This window comes from Theropithecus gelada, chromosome 7b (genome assembly GCF_003255815.1).
Source record: "Theropithecus gelada isolate Dixy chromosome 7b, Tgel_1.0, whole genome shotgun sequence".
NCBI classification, from domain to species: Eukaryota; Metazoa; Chordata; class Mammalia; order Primates; family Cercopithecidae; genus Theropithecus; species Theropithecus gelada.
Window position 1 is genome coordinate 103,980,627 of NC_037675.1, and position 23,463 is coordinate 104,004,089.

Sequence of the window (23,463 nt, forward strand, 5' to 3'; positions counted from 1 at the left end):
GCCATCTCCGGGCGGTGTGGTCATCCGAAGGCTGTGACACATCTTGCTTGGGGGTGCTCTCTAGCCTTTGTTAGCTGCTGGTCGTGGGGCTTTTGCTTGTGTTGCCCCAGTTTGTGCCACAGGGAGGGCAAATCCAGCATCTCTTGTTAAAGCACCATCTTGCTTAGTCCTTATCCTGCCCTGAGCTTTAGATTTTGTTTATTTATCTGAGTTATCTGGTTGATCTTGAAATGTCAGATTAAGACTCCTTTCCTGTCTCCTACACATCCTGAGAGAATGCAGCAAGTCCAGGGTTGGCAGCTTTGTGTTGGGGCAAGGGAGGTGAGCAGGCGACTAGGACCCCCAGGCCATTCCTCTGCTCACACACCCATCCCCTCAATGAATATCTGCTGAACACTGGAGGGTCCGATGTCATCTTGGACTCAGGGTGGACTTGTTCCTATTTCCCTCTCGCTTTTGTTTTTTGTTTTGCTTTTTTTTTTGAGACAGAGTCTCGCTCTGTCGCCCAGGCTGGAGTGCAGTGGCGCGATCTCGGCTCACTGCAAGCTCCACCTCCCAGGTTCACGCCATTCTCCTGCCTCAGCCTCCCAAGTAGCTGGGACTACAGGCGCCCGCCACCACGCCTGGTTAATTTTTTGTATTTTTAGTAGAGACGGGGTTTCACCGTGTTAGCCAGGATGGTCTCAATCTCCTGACCTCATGATCCGCTGGCCTCGGCCTCCCAAAGTGCTGGGATTACAGGCATGAGCTACCATGCCTGGCTTCCCTCTCACTCTTGAGACTCAATCTCACTGAATCTGGGTTTCTCCCCTAGAAAGAACAGCCACCCCCCAGCCTTTACTATGCCAGGGTAGGGGCAGTGAGCATCAGGCCAGGGGCACCAGGTATTCAGTTACTGGGCTCTCTCCAGGTATGGTCTGTGTCCTGCAGGAAAAGCGGGTAGGTCAAGAGACTTCTTTTTTTGTTTCTGTGTTTGTTTGTTTGAGACAGAGTCTTACTCTGTTGCCTAGGCTGGAGTGCAGTGACACAGTCTTGGCTCACTGAGACCTCCGCCTCCTGGGTTCAAGCGATTCTCCTGCCTCGGCCTCCCGAGTAGCTGGGATTACGGGCATGCACAGCCATGCCCAGCTAGTGTTTGTATTTTTAGTAGAGACAGGGTTTCATCATGTTGGCCAGGCTGGTCTCGAACTCCTGACCTCAACTGATCCACCTGCCTCGGCCTCCCAAAGTGCTGGAATTACAGATGTGAGCCACTGCGCCCCACCCAAGAGACCTTTTAGTAATTCATATTTAAGTGATAATTTTGAATTCAGGCATGCTATCTGCACAGGAGCCCATGTATGACTGTGCGTGGTAGCTGTCATCAGGTGGCATATGTTGAATGGGATTGACTGTAAAGAAGAGTCAGACTGACATGGCTGCTGCCTGTGTTACTTATCTGGAATTAATTGGGGTGCTTCATTTATCTTTTACAAGTCAGCAGTGGGCTAGGTGCAGTGGCTTACACCTGTAATCCTAGCACTTTGGGAGGATTGCTTGAGGCCAGGAGTTTAAGACCAACCTGGCCAACATAGCAAGACCGCACCTCTAAAAATACTTGTAAAAGTCAGCAGTCAGGGGTGCACTCAGCAATGAATGGAAACATAGTGACTGCATTTGACGATTTTGTTCAATATCAAATTTAGCCTCCCCCAATTGTGCTCTTTTTCCTAACTTCACTTCTCTGCTCCCACTAAATTCCTTATTTATTTATTTATTTATTTATTTATTTTTATTTTTTATTTTTTATTTTTTTGAGACAGTGTCTCACTTTGTTGCCCAGGCTGGAGTACAATGGTGTGATTTTTGGCTCATTGCAACCTCTGTCTCCCAGGTTCAAGTGATTCTCCTGCCTCAATCTCCCAAGTGGCTGGGATTACAGGCCCATGCCACCCCACCCAGCTAATTTTTGTATTTTTAGTAGAGACAGTGTTTCACTGTGTTGGCCAGGCTGGTCTCGAACTCCTGACCTCAGGTGATCCACCCGCCTTGGCCTCCCAAAGTGGTGAGATTACAGGGGTGAGCCACTGAGCCCTGCTGCTCCCAGTAAATTCTGCTGGAAAGACCAGAGTCTTCTTTTGGCCAGTCTCTCAGCAGTGTCCTGGCCATCTACCCGAGGGTCTCCCTGCTTCTAGACCTCTGCTTCCCTCCCACCACTGCCAGTGTGGAGCCCCCTTGTCAGCAAGTTGCTATAGTACAATAGCTGCCTCATGGCACCAGGTGTGCCCACCTCCCACCACGGCTACCAGAGCTGGCTTCCTCAAACCCAGCTGAGATGGTGTCGCCCTCCATGTTACCTGGCTCCATGTTGCCACTAGAATAAAGCTCCAGTGTTTGGTGTGGCGCCCAGGGTCTCGCAGCCAGGCCCGGCCTGCCGTTCCAAGGCCTCATGCATCAGGGGCTCCAGCCACTCCTGGCCTTTGTGTTGGGGCCCCAGCTCACTTTCATATTTGGGTAGAGATGGGGTTTCACCATGTTGGCCAGGCTAGTCTTGAACTCCTGCCCTTCCCTAATGTGCCGTGCACATTCATGCCACCCATTTGCTTCTCTTCCTGCAGCTTAGCATTCCTTCCGTGGGCTGCTTTCCTTTCTTCAACTCTTCTTCCTTCAGGACTCAGTTGAGATTGCCACCTCCCCTCCAAACATTCTTCAGTGACTGTCCCCATCATAGCACTCTGCTTCTACCTGTCATTTCAGAGCCAAGCACAGTGTCATGCACCTGTTGTCCTAGCTGCTTGGGAGGCTGAGGCAGGAGGATTGCTTGAGCCTGGGAAGTTGAGCCTAATCTAGGCAATAGAGCAAGCTCCTGTTTCTTAAAAAAAAAAAAAAAAATTATTTTAGTTTGACTCACATTATTTTTTTAGTTTGATTCCCATTACTTTTGTTGGAAGTTTACATACAGAATGTGTAGGGACTTTACAGGCAGGGGCCAATTGCTTGGTGACAGTACGTAACCAACAGGATTTTTGTTTTAATTTGGGATAGGATCTCGCTATGTTGCCCAGGCTGGTCTCAAACTCCTGGGCTCCAGTGATGCTCCCACATCAGCCTTCCGAAGTGCTGGGATTACAACTGCGTGCAACTGCACCAGCAGGATTTAAAATGTCAGGGAAAGGCAGTACTATTTGCAGCTCCATTTCTGAGTAACTCTGGGATATGAGTTTTGATCCTGTATTTGGCCATGTTACTGGTAATCAAAGATAAAACTGCATTCCACGCAGGTACAGGATGTCATCACACACAGCCGCCTGGTGGATGATGTGACTCCCACCCTCCCAGGAAAATTCTCAACTCTTGCTCTGAGTTGCCATCAGCCTTCCCAGGGCATGAGGCAGAAGATGTTAGGTTATAAAAACTTGTCGGCCAGGTGTGGTGGTTCACGCCTGTAATCCCAGCACTTTGAGAGGCTGAGGTGGATGGATCACGAGGTCAAGAGATCAAGACTATCCTGGTCAACATGGTGAAACCCCATCTCTACTAAAAATACAAAAATTAGCTGGGCGTGGTGGCATATGCCTGTAGTCCCAGTTACTCAGAAGGCTGAGGCCAGAGAATCGCTTGAACCCAGGAGATGGAGGTTGCAGTGAGCCAAGATCATGCCATTGCACTCCAGCCTGGGAACAGAGCGAGACTCAGTCTCAAAAAAACAAACCAAAAAAAGCTTGTCAGAGATACATTTACATGTGTTCTCCCTTCAACCCTGGTATTTTCTTTACGAGTTCTTCCTGGTTCTATGAGTAGTAGCAAGCAGGCTTGGACAGCATGACCTGTGCGCCCTCAGGGACAGTGTTGACCTTGGGCAGCACTCACTCATTGTTGGGTCTGAGCCATCATCAGTCTTCTCTAAATGGCAAGCAGAAATTTTAATTTCAGGATGGGTGTGGTGGCTCACACTTGTAATCCTAGCACTTTGAGAGGTCAAGGCAGGAGGATCACTTGAGGCCAGGAGTTTGAGACCAGCCTGGCCAACATAGCGAAACCCTATCTCTTAAAATACAAAAATTAACTGGGTGTGGTGGTGGGCACTGTAGTCCCAGCTACTCCGGAGGCTGAGGCACAAGAATCACTTGAGCCCGAGAGGCGGAGGCTCCAGTGAGTCAGGATTATGCCACTGCTGAGCCGAGATGGTGCCACTGCACTCCAGCCTGGGTGACAGAATAAGACTGTCTCAAAATCATCATCATCATCATCATCATAATTAATTAATTAAAAATAAGGCCAGGTACAGTGGCTCATGCTTATAATCTCAGCACTTTGGGAAGCCAAGGCAGGTGGGTCACCTGAGGTTGGGAGTTCGAGCCTGGCCAACATGGTGAAACCTGTCTCTGCTAACAATACAAAAATTAGCCAGATGTGGTGGCACACGTCTGTAATCCCAGCTACTTGGGAGCCTGAGGCACAAGAATCCCTTGAGCCTGGGAGGCAGAAATTGCAGTGAGCCAGGATCACACCACTACACTCCAGCCTGGGTGACAGAGCGAGACTCTGTCTGAAAAAAAAAAATTAAATTTTAATTTCAAGGATGAGGATGACTTTAGTGAAGTATCAAATAATGAACATGATTTCTGCCTTTAATTTTTTTTTTTCTTTTTTTTTGAGACAGAGTCTCGCTCTGTCGCCCAGGCTGGAGTGCGGTGGCACGATCTCCGCTCACTGCAAGCTCCGCCTCCCAGGTTCACGCCATTCTTCTGCCTCAGCCTCCCGAGTAACTGGGACTACAGGCGCCCGCCACCACGCCCAGCTAATTTTTTTGTATTTTTAGTAGATATGAGGTTTCACCGCGTTAGCCAGAATGATCTTATCTCCTGACCTCGTGATCCACTCACCTCGGCCTCCCAAAGTGCTGGGATTACAGGCGTGAGCCACCGCACCCGGCCTCAATTTTTTTTTTTTAAGATACAGCATCCCTCTTCTTTCTGCCCCTAAACAAATTACCAGAGCAATTTCTGCTATAGGATTAAATTAAAGGAATTCTTAAATTAAATGGGTTGGCTGCTGAACCACGTTGTAGTGGTTGAATATGGAATTTTGTAGTGATTTATTATAATCCTAGTTTTTGGAAGAAAATTTGCATCACTTAGCAGATATTTAAGATGCTTATAACATTTCATTTCCCAGTACACATAAATATGCATTATGTCAGGCGTTGGATTGTTTAGCAAACTAATGAAATTTGTAATTTAATTTATCAGGTCACAGCATTTAATGAAGAACTATTCAGTGCCAGTTTATGCCGTTAGGTAACAAACAGGATTATATTATGCAGTAATTTATACAGAAAAGTATTTTATAAATAGTAAAACATTAAATAAATGCCTCTTTTTGTTTTAAAATAATATGTTTAAGAAATAATCCTAAAGGGAAAATGTCTGCTTTGTCGAATAAAGTAATTAAAGCATTTTTTAAAAACAAGAGAAAAAAATAAGGACAAAACAGGGACAGGCAGGAAAATGTCAGTGTGTTTGCGTCAGCCAGGCTGGGCTGTGCTTCGGTAGCAAGCCCCAGACATCAGCGACTTCACACAGTGAACCGTGGCCCCCGCTTCCACGAAGCCGGCCCTGTGTCTGTCCTCTTCTAGGGCAGTGGTCCTCCAGGTGGTGGTTTCCTGATCCTGCCTGCTTTGCTCTGCAGTTCCACCATTCGGTTGCTTCTGCTCAGAGCCTGTTGCCAGAACTGGTCGTGCCATCCTGCCTAACTCTAAGGGAATGTGAGGGAGCCATGGAGTGTTTGGGGAGGGCTGTGGTCTCCTGACATCCTGACTGCCTCTTCCTTGGAGCAGGCTCACAAACCTCATTCATCCAGGTGGCCTGGGTGACACTGGGGTAAAAATCTGCAGGAAAGCCCTCAGTTCCGCTTTGTCATCTTTCACCTGTCTCTTCGATTCAGAATCAGCTGGTTTGGAAGGTGGAAGTACATCATCTGGCAGTCTTTTCTGTGTGTTCTGAAAGGGTGTTCACTGTGTAATGTGAACTCCGCGTTCTGTGAACAGTGTTGTTGCTGCCGACTCTGATATGCTGGCTGGTGTGTTTTTGTCACATGTGACTCTGTTAGCATGATCGCTGCTGCCTGTAGTTTCTCTTAGAGCCAGGTTGAAGACTCTAACGTAAGTGTTTTTTAATTAGCATTTGTTTCTCAGCTATTTCTAGAGTTTCTGCTGAAGGTACTTTATTTTGACTGGTACAGATCTTTGCATATATAATGCTAGAGTTCCAGGGAGTTCTGTTTACACTCCCTGGTATAACATTCTGTACAAGATCAAGGAAGGAGAAAATACAGTTAATTTCTGGAATAGAGAAATTGTCATCTTTAGAAAATGCACAGAGGAATAATGATAATTTTTTGTGTAGCGGTGAATGAATAGCTTTAAGTTGATGTTATAACTGAAGACACATGACGAGATTCTCACATGGCAGAGTCGTGCCTCCGTGTTTTGCTACGCTCCGTGGGCTGTCATCTGATACCAGTGACAACTGTGCAAGGGTGGCACCTCCCGATTCTGCACCCAGTGTGGGGCGTCCTCCACCTGCCCCTCCTCCGGCAGCACTGCCAGCTAATGGAGCTGCACACCTTTTAATCCCCGGTCAGAATAACCCATCAAAATTTAAAAATTGTCATCCAAAAACACTGTTAAGAAAATGAAACACCAAACCACAGACTAGATTTACAATGCACGTATCTGACAAAAGACCAGTACCTGCAATGTGCAGAGAACTCCTCTAACTCAGCAGTCGGGAGACAGTTCATTTTAAAATGAGCAAAAACTTCAACAGGCACTTCACAAAAGAAGATATACAGATGCCCATAAGCGTATTAAAAGATTCCCAGCGTCATTCCTTAGCAGGAAACACAAATTAAAGCCACGACATGATACAACTTCACCTCTCCTAGAACGGCTGCCGTGGAAAGGTTCAGGGGCGTGGGCAGCCAGAACCCGCAGACACAGCTGTGGCCATGGAGCACAGGACCTCCACTGGGGAAACTGGCAGTTTCTTTAAAAATGAAATAGGCCGGGTGCAGTGGCTCACGCCTGTAATCCCAGCACTTTGGGAGGCCAAGGCGGCCGGATCACCTGAGGTCAGGAGTTCAAGACCAGCTTGGCCAACGTGGCAAAACCCCGTCTCTACTAAAAATACAAAAATTAGCCGAGCGTGGTGGCAGGCGCCTGTAATCCCAGCTACTTGGGAGGCTGAAGCAGGAGAACTCTTGAAACCGGGAGGCAGAGGTTGCAGTGAACCGAGATTGCACCATTGCACTCCAGCCTGGGTGACAGAGCTAGACTCTGTCTCAAAAAAAAAAAAAAAACAACCAGGAGGCAGAGGTTGCAGTGAGCCAAGATCACACCACAACACTCCAACCTGGGCGACAGAACAAGACTCTGTCTCAAAAAAAAAAAAAGAAATCAGTTCAACAGTTACCTCAGGGTAGAGGGCATTGGCTAGAAGGGAGTTGAGGGAACTTTTGAGGGTGACTTAGTTGTTTAAAATCGATTGGGCTGGGCGTAGTGGCTTACACCTGTAATCCCAGCACTTTGGGAGGCTGAGGTGGGCGGATCACTTGAGGTCAGGAGTCCGAGACCAGCCTGGCCAACATGATGAAACTCCATCTCTACTAAAAATACAAAAATTAGCTGGGCATGGTGGCACGTGCCTGTAATCCCAGCTACTCAGGAGGCCGAGGCACTAGAATCGCTTGAACCCTGAGGCAGAGGTTGCAATGAGCCAAAATTGCACCACTGCACAACAGCCTGAATGACAGAACGAGACTCTTATCTCAAAAACAAACAAAACAAAAAACGAACAAAAAACAAAACAATTCGATTTAACCCTGAAGATCTGTGCATTGTGCTGCAGGTAAAGTCTCAGAGGTCAGAGGTTGCTGATGCAGAGGACCCAGGCCGACCCAGGTCCAAGCCTTAGATCCTCCTTTGCCTCCTGGCCTGGCCACCTCCTGCCTTGTGGCCCTCAGCAGATGTCTTTCTGGCTGAGTCCCAATGGTCTCGTGGGTGAAGTGGGATGACACTCATCGTGTGTCACTGTTGTGGGTTGAGATGAGTGTGTGAAGACCTGGCTGACAGCCTGTCCACAGCAGCTGCTCAGGATGATAACCTGTCCACAGCAGCTGCTCAGGAACTGTTGACTGCTGTTCTTTTAGCCAGACTATTATCAAATGTAATTTCTGTTTTTAAAAAACTCTTCCCATTTCCTTTCCTCTTGCAATCAGTCTCAATAGCAGTGAGAAATGAATAAAAATGAAGATTCTTTGGGAGACTTAGTTTTGTTTTTTTGAGATGGGGTCTCGCTCTGTCACCCAGGCTGGAGTGCAGTGGCACCATCATGGCTCACTGCAGCCTCGACTTGCTGGGCCCAAGCGATCTCAGCCTCCCAAGTAGCTGGGACTACAGGTGTGTGCCACCATACCCAACTAATTTCTGTGTATTTTGTAGAGACAGGGTCTCACTATGCTGCCCAAGCTGGTCTTGAACTTCTGGGCTCAACTGATCCACCCACCATGGCCTCTGAAAGTGCTAAGATTACAGGTGTGTGCCACTGTGCCCAGTCAGTTTAATTCTAATTAAGATTAAGATTATCTGTTGGTGGCTCAAGCCTGTAATCCCAGCACTTTGGGAGGCCGAGACGGGCGGATCACAAGGTCAGGAGATCAGGACCATCCTGGCTAACACGGTGAAACCCCGTCTCTACTAAAAATACAAAAAACTAGCCGGGCGAGCTGGTGGGCACCTGCAGTCCCAGCTAGTTGGGAGGCTGAGGCAGGAGAATGGCGTAAACCTGGGAGGCGGAGCTTGCAGTGAGCTGAGATCCGGCCACTGCACTCCAGCCTGGAGGACAGAGCGAGACTCCATCTCAAAAAAAAAAAAAAAAGATTATCTGTAAATGCGACCTCTCTCCAAATCCAGAATTCACTGGCATTAGTCACATCTCTGAGGAAGCTGATGATGGGACCCACATTGAGATACTAATCCCAGGGCTTGGTGGTTCAGGGCGCTGTGCTAACAGCATCCTGACTGCTTTGCCTGTTGCCTGGAAGGGGTGCCGTGTGGCGCCTGGCAGGTGGCAGAGTGGCCAGAGGCCATCATTACTCTCTTGAGTTACAGTGTTCTCAAGCCCAGCTGAGTCCACACAGCCAATGTGGATGGACTAGGACAGATCCGATGACTCAGCGTCCAAGTTCAGTTGCAAATGCAGCCTCGTTTCTTTCTTTGAAGTAGAAAATCAAAGTTCATAGATTAGATGAAAGATTAGTCACTGTATAAAAGTAATTATAGTGTGTGTACTTTTCTTTGTCTCCAGGAGCTGTGAAATTGACAAGCTTGGCATGTGGAAATCAGCACATCTGGGCCTGTGATTCCAGGGGTGGAGTTTACTTCCGTGTAGGGACTCAGCCTCTGAATCCCAGTCTCATGCTTCCAGCCTGGATAATGATTGAGCCACCTGTCCAGGTAAGCAGAAGTTAGCTGGTGGAACTCATTCCTCAGTAGGACAGAAACTGTGAGGGTGCTGGTACTGGGAAAAAGGATCCCCACAGCCTCTAGAGGCCTCCCAGCAAATGCGGGGAACCATGCCCCCAGGGTCTACACACACTCGTTCATCAAGATCACAATTGGAATTCGGAATTTGTGAAGTTTAGAACTGAACAACAGATGGTTACAGATTATGAGTCAACACATGTATTTTCTCTTTCAAAATAACAATGTTTTGTTTCTGAATTTTACTAAGTGAATATTATTTTTTAAATCTGCCTATATTTTGGAACCTCTGTTTTATAATAATAATGATAATAAATCAGTACCCAGAAGTATAAAGAAGAAAGTAAAAGTCAATCTTGTCATGGAGAAAATGCTGAGTGCCTCTCCTGGTTTGTTGAAGAAATTCCGTTTCCTGTTTGGCCCTCCGCTGGCCAGCTCCTGCTGCGTTTCAGCTGACAGTGCATCCCAGCACGGTCTGTGTTCTCCTGGCCTCCAGCACCCAGCTCACAAGCAGAAGTCTGATTCGAATGGACTATCTAGTTACCCTAAAAGATCTCACAGGCTTGGTTCCCATGCTGAATAGATTTCTGTTGAAGTTTATAACTGGGGGCTGTGGTTTTTTGAGACTTATTTGCCCAGACTCCTGCTAGTCCCTATTTGGTAACTCTGTTGGGAAACCGGTGAAGTTGCCAGTTGTGGAGGCAGCAGTAGGGCGGGGAGGAATGGTTCCTTGTTGGGCAGAGAAACCTTCAGTGGAGTCAGGAGAGAGGTAAAGAGTCGGGTACATGCCTTTGTGCCTAACTGTCTACATTTTGGTCATGGTGAGGCCTCAGGGATGAGGACCCCAGTCTGTCCACCAGCCCTGGGGAGTGTGGTTGGTGGGAGGCCCTTTGCTGAAATCGGTATTCGGCTCCAGAGCTCTGTGGAGGCCGCCACTAGCAGTCGTGGCCACAGGGAGGCTTCTCGTCCTCATTGGTGGGTCTTCCTCCTCCAGAGGGTTATGGGGATGGTAATGTCTCCGACAGTCCTGTGTGAATGATACAGCACTGTGCAAACATGAGGTTGTACATAGTGAAGTATAACACATGCTCCGTTTTCCGTCTGCGCAGTGACTACTCACAGTGGCCCAGAGGGAGCAGTCCGCCCTGCAGAGAGGAGCCTTTATCTCTGCCGTGTTTAGCACTGCTAGGGTACAGTGATCATGAAAAGCAAGCTGCTTGTCGTTAGTTTCATTATTGTCCTTACATTTGCTGGTTGCCTGCACCCAGGTGGACTCCTTTGACACACCACTGTTAATATGTTCCTTTTTTTCCTTCTAACTACTTTATATTGTTCCTTTTAAGTTACAACCCACATAGCATAAAATTTCAGCCTTCTACAGTATGCAGCTCAGTGGTTTTTAGCATATTCACAGAGTGTGCAACAGTTAGCACTATCCAATTCCAGAATGTTTTCATCACTCCAAAAAAAACACCCTTACCCATTAGAGTCACTTCCTCTTCTCACAGAACCAGCCCCTCCGCCCATGGCAGCCACTCATCTGCTTTCTATTTCTATGACTTTGCCTATTCTAGACGTTTTATATAAATTGGATCATATACTGTATGGCCTTTTTTATCTGACATCTTTCACTTTGTATCATGTTTCAGAGTTCATCCACATTGTAGATGTATCAGTTCTTAATTCCTTTTTACGACTGCATAACAGCTCTGTTGTATGGATAGGCCACGCTGGTTTATCATTTCACCAGTGGATGGACATTTGGATTGTTTCTGCTTATTGGCTACTGTGAATAATGCTGCTGTCAACATTTGGGTGCAAGTCTTTAGGGAGGATGTATGTTCCCAGTTCTATTGGGTGTCTGTCTGTAAGTGGAATTGCAGGTCATATGGCGATTACGTGTTGAACTTATTAAGGATGTCAAAGTGTTTTTCACAGTGGCTACACCGTTTTGTGTTCCACCAGTAAGATATGAGGGTTCTCGTTTTTCCCATCCTCATCAATATATATATATATATTTTTTTTTTGAGACAGAGTTTCACTCTTATTGCCCAGTCTGGAGTGCAATAGTGCAATCTTGGCTCACTACAATCTCTGCCTCCCGGGTTCAAGCAATTCTCCTGCCTCAGCCTCCTGAGTAGCTGAGATTACAGGCATGCGCCACCATGCCCAACTGATTTTGTATTTTTAGTAGAGATGGAGTTTCACTATGTTGGTCAGGATGGTCTCAAACTCCTGACCTCAGGTGATCCACCCTCCTCGGCCTCTCAAAGTGCTGGGATTACACCCAGTGAGAGCCACCGCGCCTGGCCTTTGCAGTTTTTTGTTGGTATTTTATTTTTCTGGTCTCAGGAACTGCCTCATATGTCTAATTTTTTAATACTAGCCATCGCAGTAGTTGTAAAGTGGTATCTCATTGTGGTTTGATTTGCACTGACCTAATAACTAATGAGATGGAACATCCCTCTTTTCATGTGTTTATTGGTTATTTGTGTATCTTCTTTCAAGAACTGTGTATTCAATTTTTTTTTTTTTAATATGGAGTCTCACTCTGTCGCCCAGGCTGGAGTGCAGTGGCAGAATCTCCACTCACTGTAATATCTGCCTCCTGGGTTCAAGTGATTCTCTTGTCTCAGCCTCCTGAGTAGCTGGGATTACAGACATGTGCCTTCATGCCTGGCTATTTTTTTTTTTTTTCATATTTTTTTAGTAGAGGCAGGGTTTCACCATGTTGGCCAGGCTGGTCTCAAACTCCTGGCCTCAGGTGATCCACCCACCTCGGCCTCCCGAAGTGCTTGGATTACAGACATGTGCCACCGCGCCCAGCCTCAAATCTTTTGCTCATTTTAAAATTGTGTTATCTTTTACTGAGTTTGTTTGTTTGTTTTGAGATTGAGTCTTGCTCTGTCCCCCAGGCTGGAGTGCTGTGGTGTGATCGTGGCTCACTGCAACCTCTGCTTCCTGGGTTCAAGTGATTCTACTGCCTCAGCCTCCTGAGTAGCTGGGATTACAGGCATGCGCCACCATGCCTGGCTAATTTTTGTATTTTTAGTAGAGATGGGGTTTCACCATGTTGGCCAGGCTGGTCTCAAACTCCTGACCTTGTGATTCACCTACCTCAGTCTCCCAAAGTGCTGGGATTACAGGTGTGAGCCACCATGCCCAGCCTGTTGAGTTCTATATAAGAGTTCTTGACCGGGTGCGGTGGCTCACGCCTGTAATCCTAGCACTTTGGGAGGCCGAGGCGGGCGGATCATGTCAGGAGATCAAGACTATCCTGGTTAACATGGTGAAATCCTGTCTCTACTAAAAATACAAAAAAAGTTAGCCGAGCGAGGTGGCAGGCGCCTATAGTCCCAGCTACTCAGGAGGCTGAGGCAGGAGAATGGTGTGACCCCGGGAGGCGGAGCTTGCAGTGAGCTGAGATGTGCCACTGCACTCCAGCCTGCGCAACAGAGCAGACCCCATCTTTAAAAAAAAAAAAAAAAAAATGGCCGGGCGCGGTGGCTCAAGCCTGTAATCCCAGCACTTTGGGAGGCCGAGACGGGTGGATCACGAGGTCAGGAGATCGAGACCATCCTGGCGAACACGGTGAAACCCCGTCTCTACTAAAAAATACAAAAAACTAGCCAGGCGAGGTGGCGGGCGCCTGTAGTCCCAGCTACTCGGGAGGCTGAGGCAGGAGAATGGCATAAACCCGGGAGGCGGAGCTTGCAGTGAGCCGAGATCGCGCCAATGCACTCCAGCCTGGGCGACAGAGCGAGACTCCGTCTCAAAAAAAAAAGAGTTCTTTATGTATTCTGTGTACTAGACATTTATCAGACACATGATTTACAAATATTTTCTTCCATTCTGTGCGTTGTCTTTTACTTTCTTTATGATGTTCTTTGATGCACAAAAATTTTTATATTGATGAAGTCCAGTTTATTTATTTTTTCTTCATTTGCTTCTGCTTTTAGTTGCCTAATCCAAGGTCACGAAGATTTACCTCTGTGTTTTCTTCTAGCAGTTTTATAGTTTTAGCTCTTACATTAAGTGCTTCATCCATTTTGAGTTAATTTTTGTATATGATATGAGATAGTTGTCCAAATGCATTCTTTTACATATGGCTATTCAGTTGTACCAACACCATTTAGTGAAAAGACTATTCTGTCCACATTAAATTATCTTAACACCCTTGTCAAAATCAATCGATTGTAAATATAAAGGGTTACTACTGGACTCCTAGTTATATCCCAGTGATCTGTGTATATCTATCCTTATACTACACTGTCCTGAGTACTTAGCTTTGTTGTAAATTTTGAAATCAGGAAGTATGAATCCTCTAACTTTTTCTTTTTCAAGATTGTTTCAGCTACATGGAGCCCCTCCTACATCCATGTGAATTTTAGGATAAGTATGTCAATTTCCGCAAAAAAAAAAAATACTAATTGGTATTTTGAAAGGAATTGTGTTGAATCAGTAGATAAATTTGGAAAATCTTCCAGTCTGTGAACATGGGATGTCTTCCCATTTATTTAGATCTTCTTTACTTTCCTTCACCAATGTTTTGTAGTTTTCAGAGTATACGTTTTATACTGCTCTTGTTAAGTTTATTTCTAAGTTCTTTATTCCTTTTGATGCTATTGTAAATGGAATTGTTTTCTTCATTTTCAGATTGCCCATTGCTAGTATAGAGTTTTGTATATTGATCTTGTGTCTAGCAACCTTGCTAAACTTGTGTATTGGGTCTAACAGGTTTTTGCAGATTTCTTTTGCATTTTCTATAGATGAGATCATGGCTTCTGACATGGTCTGCCAATAGAGATAATTTTACTTCTTCCTTCTTATCTATATGTCTTTTATTTTACTGTCTTGCCTGATTGCCCTGGCTGGAACTTCTAGGACAGTGTTGAATAGAAGTGGCAAGAGTGGACTTCCTTGTCTTGTTTCTGATCTTAAGGGGAAGGCATTCAGTCTTTTACCATTAAATATGATGTGAGCTTTGTGTTTTCTTAGGCTCCCTTTATTAGGTTGAAGTTCCCTTCTATTCCTAGAAGGAATTCTAGGAGTTCTTTCCGTTCCTAGTTTGTTCGGTGTTTGTTATGATGAAAGGGTGTTGGGTTTTGTCAAATGCTTTTTCTACGCCTATTGAGATGGCCTTGTGGTTTTTTTCCTTTATTAATATGATACATTATACTGATGGAGTTTTATATGTTGAAACACAGTTTCATTCCTGGGAAAAATCCCCATTGGTCATGATGTGTAATCGTTTGTGTGTGTACGTTGCTGGATTTTGTTTGCTAAAGTTTTGTTGAGGATTTTTGTGTCTATATTCATGAGAGAGATTGGTCTTTGGTTTTCTTGTCATGTGTTTGTCTGGTTTTGGTATCAAGGTAATGCTGGCCTCATAGAATGCATTGGGAAGTGTTTTCTTCTTTTCTACTTTTTGGAAGAGTTTTTGAAAGATTGGTTTTATTTCTTAAACCCCATTTGTTAGAATTCATCATCCCATCCATGAATTAATGTAGCCATGTAGGCCTGAGCTTTTTTTGTGGGAAGTTTTTTGACTACTAATTCAATCTCTTTATTCATTGTAGGTCTATTCAGAATTTTTTTTTTTTTTTTCTCTGACATGGAGTCTCACTCTGTCACCCAGGCTAGAGTGCATTGGTGTGATCTTGGCCCACTGCAACCTCCGTCTCCTAGGTTCTTGCAATTCTCCTGCCTCAGCCTCCCTAGTGGCTGGGACTACAGACATGCACCACTACACCCAGCTAATTTTTCTATTTTTAGTAGAGATGAGGTTTCACCATGTTGGCCAGGCTTGTCTTGAACTCCTAACCTCAAATGATCCACCCCCTCAGCCTCCCAAAGTGCTAGGATTACAGGCATGAGCCACTGCACCCAGCCAATTCAGAATTTTCTATTTCTTCTTCTTTTTTTTGAGATGGAGTTTTGCTCTTGTTGCCCAGACTGGAGGGCAATGGCACAATCTTGGCTCACTGAAACCTCCGCCTCCCAGGTTCAAACAATTCTCCTGCCAAGTAGCTGGGGTTACAGGCGTGCACCACCATGCCTGGCTAATTTTTGTATTTTTAGTAGAGATGGGGTTTCACTATGTTGGACAGGATAGTCTTGATCTCCTGACCTTGTGATCCACCTGCCTCGGCCTCCCAAAGTGCTGGGATTACAGATGTGAGTCACTGTGCCCAGCCTAATTTTGTATTTTTGGTAGAGATGGGGTTTCACTATGTTGGCCAGGCTGGTCTTGAACTCCTGACCTCAAGTGATCTGCCCGCCTTGGCCTCCCAAAGTGCTGGGATTACAGGCATGAGCCACTGTACCCTGCCTCTCTTTCTTCTTGATTCAATCTAAGTAGTTTATTCTTTCTAGGAATTTGTTCATTTCATCTATTTTATCTAATTTGTTGGCATCCAATTGTTCACAGTATTCTTCTGTAATACTTTTTATTTTTGTGAAGTTGATAGTAATGTCTCCTCTTTCTGATTTTAATAATTTGAATTGGCTGGGCACAGTGGCTCATGTCTGTAATCCCACTTTGGAAGGTTGAGGCAGGAAGACCACTTGAGCCTAGGAGTTCAAGACTAGCCTGGACGACATAGCAAGGCATCATCTCTACCACAAAAAAAAAAAAAAAAAAAAATTTCCTGGGCCTAGTAGTGCACCTGTAGTCCCAGCTACTCAGAAGGCTAAGGTAGGAGAATTGCTTGAGCCCAGGAGTTCAAGGCTGCAGTGAGCTATGATTGCCGATTTTATTGCCAATTGCCACTATACTCCAGCCTGGGCAACAGAGCATGACTCTAATAATAATAAGAAGAAGAATTTGAATCTTCTCTCATTTTTTCTTAGTCAGTCTAGCTAAAGGTTTGTCGATTTTGTTGCTCTTTTCAAAACACCTCCTTTTGGTTTTCTTGCTTTTTCTCTGTTGTTTTTCTATTCTCTCTTTCTTCTATTTCCACTCTGTTACTTCCTCCACACATTCTTGTGCACAGTGCTTTGCTTGATAGTGATATTCCTCTGGGAGCTCCAAGGAATATTTGTCACAATTATCACGTACATATGGAAGACCTGTGGTAACACTGGACTGTAAAGTTTGTAGGATCCCAGTGCAGAGGCAGGCCAGTGTTAGTAAAGGGCTGCTGAGTGCAAGAGCGAGATTTGCAGGATATGTTGTGGAAAGAACATCCTTGAGTGGGTTGAGCGCCCATGTGCCTTACCTCCTCCTTTTCCCAGCAAGCCAGAGGCCAGGATGCTGGAGAGTGGGGCAGGCAGGAAGCTGCTGGGCTCAGTCCTCAGTGGGGCTGGAGCCACTCTTGCCTGTGCTGTGTGCACCTATCTGTAGCCATGGGGCCACACGGGTGCCTGGCAAAAGGGTTACATGGAGAACTGTGTGCAACCACAAATTCCTGTTCCTGTCTCCATGTAGACTCTAGAATAACCTCTAGGAAGCAAAGCTAAACTGGGGAAGAAAGCTTTGCTTAAAGTGCTCTATTGACTGTGGTGATCAACAGCTTTGCCCAGGAAAATGGCCAAAATAGAACAAATTCACATGAAAGGACCTCAAAGCTGTGCTCTGAATAAAGTAGTGATTGCTAAATGGGATGTTAAGCATGAACTATTTCAAGTAGTTCTGCTGAATAGAGCCACATTTTCTCATTGAGTTAGCTTTTAGCATGCTCTGGAAGACATTCAGTTTGCCACGGATTCTGTAGATACAAATTGCTTCTGAAGTTGGTTTCTGTGGGAAAGGAGTCAGGCTTCACATGTACACAGGCCTTTCTCCTGCACTTTGCCAAGCACTGCCTGATCCCTAACCCTTTTATTGCCCCAGGAAACAGAAGAGTCAGTGGTTCTCCCTATCTTACGAGGAAATCTGTTACCCGGAACAGTTGAGCAATTTGCCCAGGATCCCAACTGTAGTGTGTGCCAAGCCCAGGCGGGGACCCAGGCCCCCAGCTCCCAGGTGCTGCCCCTGCTGAGGCTCCCCTGGGCTGAGGAAGGCGCTTCTCCCAGGCTGCTGGCACTGACAATTGTTTGCTGAGATCAGAAGTGAAGACAAGTTCTCCTGCCAGGCACTCGCCTTGTGCCAGGCTAATGCCTGAAGTATATCTTTCCCTCAGTCCTCACAACAACTTGGGAAGTGGCTGCATCTTTCCCCATTTGACAGAGGAGAAAACCCTAGCTCAGAGGTTCAGAAAGTTGCCTGAGACCTCATAGCGGGCAGGCGGCAGGACTGGGACATAGACCCAGGTGTGTGACACCCGCCTCTGCCCCTCCTATGGCTCTGAGGCCCAAGACCTGCAGCAAGCACCAGGTTGTGGCGATATGTCATAGGCTTAGTGGCCTCACACGTGGTATTTTAGGACAAAGCCTACACATGCAAATCTTTACGTCGCAGAGGGTCCTGAAAATGAGCCCAGGAGTGAGGGGAGACGGGGGCTCACTCTGAGGACTGGAAGTCAGAAGAGTTGGTTGAATCTGAGAATTGGAGAACAAGCGGGGTTTATGTATTTTGATGATGTTCTACATCTTTCCACTTTGTTTTATTTTTTCTGCGACTTGGGCTTCTTCATCTGCATAGAGGATGTATTTGCAGTGGAAATGGAAATGGAGGCAGGGGTTAGATGCTCAAGGGCACCTGAAGTGAAGCCACAGAAACCTTTAAAATTAGCATCAGCTTCTCTATTTAGTTCCATTGTCCTATTCTCTTCTCTGGGAAGATACCACCTGTAGTAGTTTTGCGATAAAGTTTTAACAAAGTACTCAAAACAAATGACTCAGTTTTCAGACTTGCTAACACTTGGAAGGGTTTGGAGAAAATATTTATAGTTGTGTTTAGCATCTTCAGAGCGTGGAGTTTGCTGTTTGAGTTAGAAAATTTTCTGTCTGTGTTAGAGGTACCTCTAACGCAAGCATAGTTGGTGCGAAGTTTCACATTCTGTGTGCCCTATGTGCTTGAGTGGAAGAGTTGTCTGTTCTTACTGTGCTTACAGTGGACTCTGAAATGGCGTCTATGGTGTGGTTCCAGTTTTGTAAAACAAAACTATAAAATCCTACTAGGCTGGGTGCAGTGGCTCATGCCTATAATCCCAGCACTTTGGGAGGCCAAAGCAGGAGGATCACTTGAACCCAGGAGTTCAAAATCAGCCTAGGCAGCATAGTGAGACCCCGTCTCTACAGGTAATTTTTTAAATTAGCCAGATGTGGTGGCGTGCACCTGTGGTCCCAGCTACTAAGGAGGCTGAGGTGGGAGGATCACTTGAGCCCAGGAGGTCAAGGCTGCAGTGAGCATGTTTGTACCACTGCACTCCAGCCTGGGCAACACAGCAAGACCCTGTCTCAATCAATTAATAAAAATAAAAAATAATTTCCCACTGAAAACCTAGAAGAAACTACAGCAAAGGTGACTATTATGGGGCCGGGCGCAGTGGCTCATGCCTGTAATCCCAGCACTTTGGGAGGCTGAGGCGGGCAGATCACCTGAGGTCGGGAGTTCGAGACCAGCCTGACCAATATGGAGAAACTCGTCTCTAATGAAAATACAAAATTAGCTGGGTGTGGTGGCAGGTGCCTGTAACCCCAGCTACTCAGGAGGCTGAGGCAGGAGAATTGCTTGAACCCGGGAGGCAGAGGTTGTGGTGAGCCGAGATCATGCCACTGCACTCCAGCCTGGGCGACAAGAGCGAGACTCCGTCTCAAAAAAAAAAAAAGACTACTTTGATCCAGAGATTATGAGTGATTAGAATACTCTTCTCTGTTTACCATGTTTTCTCATAACAGGCAGGAACGCTTTTTCACGATCAGGGAGAAAAAGATGTATATTTTACAAGGGACCCATCTTTTGTGGGTCATTGAGCAACCTTTCTTCTCCAAGGCACATCTCTGACCTGCCCAGCCCATATAAATCTGAACCCCAGTAGGTTGTCCCCCCTTCCCCCTGCCCCACACAAAGATTTTAGAGTTAGAAGGAGACTGGAAAACCCGCAACCTTGCCACTTCCTTCTGCACGTGAGGAAAGCAAGGCCTGGCCAAAGCGAGTTTCCTGGTCTCAGGGTGGTCAGTGGTTGTGCTGGGCCTCTGCGGCCCCTCATCCTCAAGGCCCACAGTATACGGAGCAGCGGCAAGAACAGCCCCATCCAGGGACACTCACAGGCTACCGTAGAGACACGCAAACCACTGGCCCCTATGCTTCTAGAGCTGTGGGCAGAGTGCCATGGAGCCAGCTGGAGAGGGAAGTGCTGTCAGGGCCTTGGAGTGGTCAGAGGATCTCACGAGAGGTGGCACTGGTACAAAAAAGGCAAGTAGGAGTGTGGCAGGCAGGCAGGACAGAGGGTGTTCCAAGCAGAGGGGACATGAAGTATGGGCACTGAGCAGAAGGCACCCTTGCCCAGGGTGCAGAAAGGGGCTGTATTGGGAGGCTGACACAGGCCAGGGCAGGGAGGCCTGGGCTAAGGCATTGGCATCGTTCTTGAAGAGCTTGAAGCCAGGCAGGTGGCCTGGGTAGACCACGTTTAAGGAAGGAGCCTGTGACACAATTCCCTGTGACCAACCAGGGGTCTTCTGCTGGACAGATCACATGCACCCATAAGTAGGTCATATGCCCAGGAGTGTTTTGCCTCAGATATGGAGCAAAATTAGCCTGACACTAAATGCAGCTCTGGTCCTACCTACTGGAGCTTAAAGCAAGACTCGGAAGAATCAAACGGTTTCAGAGTAACTTAACAGCATCTCAGAACAAAGCTCCAGAATATTTACAGATTGCAAAAATATCCAACATCAACAAGATAAAATTCACATGGGCAACCAATTAACGCTTATCCAACAAGCAGAGAAGCAGGAAAATACAACCTGCAATGAAGGGGGAAGAAATCCATCAATAGGAGCTGACCCAGAAACGATACAGATGGGAAGATTCATAGACAGGACATTGAAACAGTTGTTACACCTTTATGTGTTCAAGAAGCTAGTAGAGAGATTCAGCCTGTTAAGTAGAAAAATGAGAGATACAAAAACTCCAGGCTAGGACAGGCACGCAATGGCTCACACCTGTAATCCCAGCACATTGGGAGGCTGAGGTGGGCAGACCACCTGAGGTCGGGAGTTCGAGACCAGCCTGGCCAACATGGCAAAACCTCATCTCTACTAAAAATACAAAAATTAGCCAAGCGTGGTGGCACATACCTGTAATCCTAGCTCCTCAGGAGGCTGAGGCATGAGAATCACTTGAACCTGGGAGGTGGAGGTTGCAGTGAGCCAAGATTACACTACTGCACTCCAGCCTGGGTGACAGAGCAAGACTCTGTCTCAAAAAAAAAAAAAAAAAAAATCAATAACAAAAACCTCCAAGCTGGGCATGGTGGCTCATGCCTGCAATCCCAGCACTTTGGGACGCTGAGCTGGGAGAATTGCTTGAGCTCAGGAGTTCAAGGTGAGCCTGGGCAAGATGGCAAGACCCTGCCTCTAAAAACAAAAAACTCAAATCAAATTTGTAGGGATTAAAATTGCAGTGTCTAAGTTGAAAAATGCACTGGATGAGATTAATGGCAGCATAGAATTTGCAGAAGAAAAGACTAGTGAGCTTGAAGACACAGCAGTGAAAAACCATCCACATTGAAGCCGAGAGGGAAACAGGCAAGAAAATGTTCAGAGAATCAGTGAGCACAGACCCCTTCAAGTGACCTCACATAAATGAAATCCAAGTCTTAAAAGAAGAGGGAAGAAGGGTGACAGGAAAAAAAGATGTGAAGAAGAAATACAGCTGAAAGTTTTCTAAATTCAATGAAATAATTATGCTGAGTCAAGAAGCCAGACAAAGAATACATACTGCTACCATTTCATTTATATAAAATTTGGCCAGGTACGGTGGCTCATGTCTGTAATCCCAACACTTGGGGAAGCTGAGATGAGTAGATCACCTGAGCCCAGGAGTTCAAGACCAGCCTGAGCAACATGGCAAAACTCCATCTGTACAAAAAATACAAAAATTAGCTGAGTGTGGTGGTGCACACCTGTAGTCCTGGCTACTTGGGAGGCTAAGGTGGGAGGATCCCTTGAGCCCAGGAGGCAGAGACTGCAGTGAGCCATGATGACTGCCACCTCACTCCAGCCTGGGCGACAGAGCGTCACCCTGTCTCAAAAACAAACTTATTTATATAAAATATTAGAAAATGCTAACACAGGCCGGGTGCTGTGGCTCATGCCTATAATCCCAGCACTTTGGGAGACTAAGGCAGGTGGATCACCTGAGGTCAGGAGTTCAAGACCAGCCTGGCCAACATGGTGAAACCCCATCTCTACTAAAACTACAAAAGTCACCTAGGTGTGGTGGTGCACACCTGTAATCCCAGCTACTTGGGAGGCTGAGGCAGGAGAATTGCTTGAACTCCAGCCTGGGTACCAGAGTGAGACTCTGTCTCAAAAAAATAAAAATTAAAATAAAAATTAAAAAAAAGAAAGGCCAGGCGCGGTGGCTCAAGCCTGTAATCCCAGCACTGTGGGAGGCCGAGACGGGCGGATCACAAGGTCAGGAGATCGAGACCATCCTGGCTAACACGGTGAAACCCCGTCTCTACTAAAAAATACAAAAAACTAGATGGGTGAGGTGGTGGGGGCCTGTAGTCCCAGCTACTCAGGAGGCTGAGGCAGGAGAATGGCGTGAACCCGGGAGGTGGAGCTTGCAGTGAGCTGAGATCCGGCCACTGCACTCCAGCCTGGGTGAAAGAGCGAGACTCTGTCTCAAAAAAAAAAAAAAAGAAAAAAAAAAGAAAATGCTAGCACAGATCAGTCAGATCAGTACTTACTCAAGGCCTGGCAGAAATTTCAAAGGGGAGATGTGGCAGTGGCTTCATGAGTATATGCATATGTCAAAGCTTACCCAATTATGTACTTTAAATGTGTGCATTTCATTGTATGTCAACATACCTCTGTAGAGCTGTTTTTTTTGTTTGTTTGTTTGTTTTTTGATACGGAGTCTCTCTCTGTCGCCCAGGCTGGAATGCAGTGGCATGATCTCAGCTCACTGCAAGCTCCGCCTCCCAGGTTCAGACCATTCTCCTGCCTCATCCTCCGGAGTAGCTGGGACTACAGGCGCCCACCACCACGCTCAGCTAATTTTTGTGTGTATATTTTTAGTAGAGACAGGGTTTCACCATGTTAGCCAGGATGGTCTCAATCTCCTGGTCTCGTGATCCACCCGCCTCCCCAAGTGCTAGGATTACAGGCATGAGCCACCACGCCCGGCCTGTTTTTGTTTTTTAGAGACACAGTCTCACTCCTTGCCCAGGCTGGAGCACAGTGGAGGGGTCATGGCTCACTGGAACCTCAAACTCCTGGGCCAAGCCATCCTCCCACCTCAGCCTCCCAACTAACTAGGACACTACAGGCATGCACCACCGCACCTAGCTAATTAAAAAAAAAAAATTGTAGAGACATAGTCTTGCTATATTGCCCAGGCTGGTCTTGGACTCCTGGCCTCAAGCAAGCCTCCCACCTTAGCCTCCCAAAGTACTGGGATTACAGATGTGAGCCACCATGCCTGGCCTCGTACAGTTGTTTTAAATATTAAAGTGTAAAAAAGAATTTAAATGGGCTGGGTGTGGTGGCTCATGCCTGTGGTGGCCAGCACTTTGGGAGGTCGAGGCGGGTAGATTGCTTGAGCTCAGGAGTTCAAGACCAGCCTGGGATTATTATGAAATCCTATCTCTATGAAAAACACAAAAAATTAGCCAGGTATGGTGGTATGTGCCTGTAGTTCCAGCTACTAGGGAGGTTGAGGCTGCAGTGAGCTGTGATCATGCCAGCACACTCCAGCCGGGGTGACAGAATGAGGCCTTGTCTCAAAAAAAAAAAAAAAAAAAAAGTTTTAAATGAACGTTATAGGATACCCTACACTGTGTTGGATTTGCAGAGGGAACAGAAATGAGTGAAGCTGGCTGAGC

The 23,463-nt window shown here is 46.4% G+C and overlaps 1 protein-coding gene across 1 annotated transcript in view; it reads left to right on the forward strand.

Moving 5' to 3' along the window:
- TECPR2 (tectonin beta-propeller repeat containing 2) overlaps positions 1-23,463 on the forward strand; it is a 133,513-nt gene that overhangs the window by 91,992 nt on the left and 18,058 nt on the right. The window contains exon 17 of the mRNA XM_025391381.1: positions 9,348-9,496. Coding sequence (XP_025247166.1) covers positions 9,348-9,496 — 149 coding nt within the window. The remainder of the gene's footprint in view (positions 1-9,347; positions 9,497-23,463) is intronic.